The following is a 5,399-nucleotide window of genomic DNA, read 5'->3' on the forward strand; positions in this document are numbered from 1 at the left end:
TGTTCTCAGTGGTCCTTAATGGAAACTAGATCAGGGCAATTTGGTGCAAACTGTTAAAGACAAATGTTGAAATGCAACCCCCACTACAAAAGAAAGCAGAGACTCTTAATCATGGCTGCAGTGTATCACCTGCCAAACCTGTAAAAACTGACTCATGCTTTCCTAGATTGTTATTCACCACACAGTTAAAAAGCAAAAGCACACAGCACATAGCACAGAGCACCAACTTTTCCAGTAAAATCAATAGCAATGAGAACAGGAGGCTTCAGATTTCAATCAGAAACACCATTCTTTCATTTTTCCTTTTTTTCTCTCACTCTGACAATAGCCCCAACAGAGCATCCATCAATTCTCTACTTCTTTTACATTTAAAACAAAAAGGTTGTAAGGAAATGATTATTTTGACCCTTTCACTTTCATTCAGTCATCATATCTATTCCTAATTCCTAAACATATAAAGAATCTTGAATAAAAGAATCCTCATCTTCTCACTTGGCAACTTCTGGTTGGACAGCTGATCCTGCAACAGAAAAGCTTGTAATTAACCTCATGAACAAGTCATTATTACTCTCAGTTTATGAGTAATCACTTTTTTAAACAAAGATATAGTACCTAATAATTGTGCAGAACACAAAATGCTTGCAAGGAACACTTTGAGATGCCAAAACGGTGAGTGTCTGTTAATACCACGCTTTGATAATCAACTGTAGTTACTGTACAATTTTCTGTTGATGTATGTAGTTACTGACAAAAATTTCAATATCAACCTGTCCAGAAAGAAAAAGATAACAATTAGACAGAAACAAATACATACAACAAAACCAAGGAAAGTGAAAAGGAAAAGAAAGACCAACCTTTTTCGATTTGTGGGATGAGGAATGTCTCCATCAGCCTTCATGAGTCCTTCAAAGTGATTCCCGCCTGCAAACGGGGACCAAATTGTTAACAAGAACAAAACCAAGCAAGTATTGCAGCTCAAGAAAAAATACATGAAATTTCAAGACGCTTTCAAGTTCACTAAAACAGGCATCATTTCTCTCAAGTCATGAGCATTTTAGATATATATCTTCAGGATCAAAACTATGGTTTGAAGGCTCTGCGTGAGCCTGACAACTTCTGCGGTGAACCACACCGGTTTACTGAGCCATCTATACACCTCAAGACAACCAGAATGGTCAAGATCATGACAAATGAAAGGGTCCCTTCGGAGCAAGAGAACAATATTTGGTTTGCAGGAAGATAATAAAACCTAATAAACAGGATTTCATTCCTAACGAAAATGATCCACACACAGAGATAATCATACTTTTTTTATTTAATTTTCTGTCAAACATATAATTTACTAGTGGGTATAGACAATGACCATGCCTACCATCAAACATGTAAACTTTAGTGTGCAGATATGAGAGAAGGAGCATACTTGATATGGGACCGATGTGGGTCATCATTGTTCCCTCATCCTTCAGAAAAAGTTTAGCTCAGTATATCCATGTGAATATGGCAGAAGCTCCTCTACTTCAATCCTAGAACTAGAATAACTAGTGCTTTTCTTCAGTTTGTTGTGACTTGACTCAACCTCCGCCCAAAATATGCCATAAACTGGTCTATGATCTGAAAACCTAGATTCCCCACGGACATAAGATAACTGTTGGAGACCTTCACCATACCACAATATTCGATCACACCTTCATAACAAAAGTAAATAAATTAGCACTAACTTTTAGGAAATTAAAGCATCGCTTCTCTGTAAAATCAAATTATTTTTCTGACATTAGACTCTATCATCCATTTCAGAGTATATATGATTCTAAATAAATTAGGAAAAGTAGTCTTACCAAGCAGGTGTTCGACGTTTCTCCTTTGGGTGCATATCATCCCCTGCATATCTGTCTGAATTAGTAGAATACTTGTAGGTTGGTGGGAAGTAAATCTTCCCCTCGTTCCATCCCACAAATGCGCGACCACGTTTTTGCTCTATCCTTAACTGCAAACCGACCAACTTCAATTTAGGATAACATGCCTTGTTTAACTAGTAAGAACCAAGCCAAGGATTTAAAATAGGATATAGAAACAGAAAGAAGTATGGAGGACTTGAAACCATACCTGGTCTCTCTCTAACAAGGCCCTCCAGTTTTGCATCTCGACTAATGCCTTAGCAGAGCGGTAAGAGAGGGAAATTCGATAATTTAAATCCCCAAGCCAGATAACTCGACTAGATAAGAAATCAAGAAAGCACATTATTAGCTAACTAAAAGAAATCTTTGGGCAATGGTCACAAAAAGGAGATGTATACCAGCAGCTGATGAATCATTTGTTTGCATTACACATAAGTATATGATAAATAACTCACTTGACCTATATTTCAAACCAGGAAAGGAAATGATATATACAGATGCTTAAATACTTTGAGCTATTTGAATCCCAGGTATGTTGAACCATTTAAATCACTTTCTTTAGAACGAGAACAACATTTCAAGGTGTTTTTGTACATATACTCAAGCTGTAATAGTCTTTAATAAAAAAATTGATAGGCAAGACGCTTACTCATGCTCCAAGATTGTTTCTGGGTTTTTCAACGCGCTAGAGCCATTAACCTTTGGAAACCTTGTTTTCCTAAGGATCTCCATGACATCAGAATTCCTTCTTAGCTCATCACCCTCCTTCTGTCCTGATGTTAAATGAGTACAAATAAAGCAAAAGGTTGTATCGTGCAAAGACATGCTGACTGAAATGGATCCCTGTAAATCCAATCAGAAGACTGTTATTGCCTCAGTTATCAAAATTGAAAAGAATCAAAACAACTACAATTCAGAAGATTAATACCTTATTTCCAAGGTATCCCATTAATCCTCTTCCTACACATGATACCTTCATGTTTTTAACATGATCCCTCAGTTCACTTTTGACCCATACTGTAAGAAATATGCCCACCATTTGCTTGCTTGCAACTAAGTTGTACCTTGAATGCCCTGGCATTCTATATCCATTGTCATTGGATGCAGATCCAGCATAGGACATTGGTGAGAATAAAACAGTACTTGGTGAATCGCCTGGTCCATTATCATCATCGGACGAACCCCACCTAGAAAAGTCACTCGGCCTTGAGTAGTCACTAGGCCTAGAATAATAGTCACTCGGACCTGAGTAGTCACTATGCCTTGAATAGTCGCTTGGCCTGTGACCCCATCTGAAGTTGGGATCATAGTCACTTGGCCTGTGACCAAAGATCACCCGATCACAAACACTGAATCTCCGATCAAGTCGGGGTTGTGAAGCTGAAGGGTCATTCTCCGTTCGCCAGCTAGGGGTTGCCTGGAATGATCTCCTTTGAAAAAAAGATGAGCTCTTCTGCCTAGCAGATCCCTCAAAATCTGCATGTAACTCAACAATTGGCTGTGGGATGGGAGATGGCGTATAGCAGCCACCGCCACCACTAGTACCTGGAAGATTGTTTAAAGTTTTCCGAATGAGGGCCAACCATTTCTTGGCAGGGCCATTGTCTTCTGCCCCCAGAACATTACCAGCATTTAGTGGAACTATCTCTTGAAACCTGAATGAGAGAAAGAGACATACATTTATTAGTCAATCAAGAAGTACTTTGTTTAGAAGATGATTAGATATAAACAATCAAAACATACCCAAGAACATAAATGTCTGCTGGAGGTGAGGCATGAAGCCACTCATCCATATTTAAGTTGCTTGGTGGAGATCTTCCGGCCACATTCCATGTAGCAACAAAAATGCTGGAACAAACCAAAAGAAACACAAATTGTAAACAATACATTCGAGAGAAAACTCTTCATAAGAAAACTTGGGTAAAAGGAAGATGTAGACTATTTACCTATGGTTCTGCACATCTATGATTCGAGGATGGTCAAGATTCATCTTTCGTCGACGGACCTGCTCAGTGTTCTTGCTGAACTTCTCTGTGCATTGAAGTGAGAACAAACTGAGGAAAGGAGACTAAACACAAGTCCTTGAAACATTATAAATATGTGAATTGTCAAATTCTGGTCGGTCATAGAAGAGAATAGTCAAAAACCTGTTTTGCTTTTCTTAATCGTGCACGGTTCCCTCTCTGAGAAGCTAGTCCTGTATTCAACCTCAGCTCCTGAAGAAGAAAATTATTTGCAATGCATCAGTTTTCAGCTTTAAGTATCTAAAGCGTTTTCATATTAGCAAACACTGATTTGGGAATTATTCAGTAACAGATAGCTGGAATTCAGAACAGAGGCATTTGCTGATAGCCTAAGATATGTGGAACCAAATTATACTAGAATTTTAATTTCTCAGCCTTCTCAGCAACCAACTAGTTGGGATAAAAATTACAAGAAGGGATCATTTTGAGGGAGAAAAGTAAGCATTTCAATGTTGAAGTTAAGAATCTTAAGGGTATGTCACCCAAAACCCCCCAAGTCATGATTAAATAATAACATAACCAAACATATTAGAAACCATGGGGAAAGAAAACAAAAACAAAGATTCTCCCTCACCTCCATAAACAACATCATCTGCCTGAAAGTCCTCAGTTTTGCTCTTGATATTGAACCACTTCCTGACCATCTTCTTTGACCATGAGAGCTTCACCAAACAATACCAAACACACAATCAGCTAATCATTTCCAGCAATCAAAACAAACAAAACATAAATCACCAACAAATCCATTAGTATTTTCCATGAAAAACAAAATAGAACCTTGCTTTTCTTGGAATTCCCATCTCCCATTGTTTCACTATCACTTCATACAGCTATTAAGGCCTTCCCGGATCCTCCCCTCCTTCTCCAGTATCTGGGTTTTTCACTCTGATAACCCAAAAAGATGACTTCTTTGTGTTCTCCCAATGAACCCAAAACCCATGAAATAGGCTTTCAAATGTTGTTGAAGGAATGAAAGAAAACACCAAATGGGGTTTCTAGTTATTGTTATACACTCCTTAAGGAAGTCTCAAGGTGAAAGAAGCAGAAGACCATGAAAGACTGGAAAGAAAGAAAGAGAGGAACAGAGACAAGGGCTTTAATGCGTGGAAGTGAGATGAGAGATTCTGAAGTAGAACGAGACAATGCGGCAGACATAGAAGAAAGCAAAGTTTCTCGTTCTTAGAAACAACAGCAAAGTATCGAATTTGAACAGTATAAAGTGAGAGGGGGTCTCTCTGGTCTTTGGGGGCTTTTCTTTTTTTATTTTTATTTTCAAATTATTATTATTTTAAAGAAAAATAAGAAAATGAACCCCAAAGCTCAAGGCAGGCCCAACATGAAGGGGCAACGGGCATGTCGTTTTAGCTTTAAGCTGAGAGCAGGGCAGAGCAAAGGCTGCCCACGGTCAGCAAAGTGAAGGAGGAGGAAGACGAAGAAGAAGAAGAAGGAAGGGTTGGAGATCTAGCTAGTATACCTCTAT

General features: G+C 38.5%; 1 protein-coding gene across 1 annotated transcript; it reads right to left on the bottom strand.

Annotated features, from left to right (window-relative positions):
- Positions 1-705: 705 nt before the first annotated feature.
- Positions 706-4,726, bottom strand: LOC101291420 (type I inositol 1,4,5-trisphosphate 5-phosphatase CVP2-like). Its single transcript, XM_004296587.1, has 12 exons — positions 4,697-4,726; positions 4,494-4,581; positions 4,043-4,111; positions 3,842-3,926; positions 3,639-3,743; positions 2,824-3,550; positions 2,545-2,738; positions 2,104-2,212; positions 1,836-1,984; positions 1,421-1,685; positions 855-921; positions 706-767 (listed from the first exon to the last, which is right to left on the bottom strand). The coding sequence occupies exons 1-10, from the start codon at positions 4,724-4,726 to the stop codon at positions 1,463-1,465; spliced, it is 1,779 nt and encodes a 592-aa protein (XP_004296635.1). The 3' UTR covers positions 706-767; positions 855-921; positions 1,421-1,462.
- Between the last annotated feature and the right edge of the window lie 673 nt (positions 4,727-5,399).

The sequence above is a fragment of the Fragaria vesca genome, linkage group LG4 (assembly GCF_000184155.1).
Source record: "Fragaria vesca subsp. vesca linkage group LG4, FraVesHawaii_1.0, whole genome shotgun sequence".
NCBI classification, from domain to species: domain Eukaryota; kingdom Viridiplantae; phylum Streptophyta; class Magnoliopsida; order Rosales; family Rosaceae; genus Fragaria; species Fragaria vesca.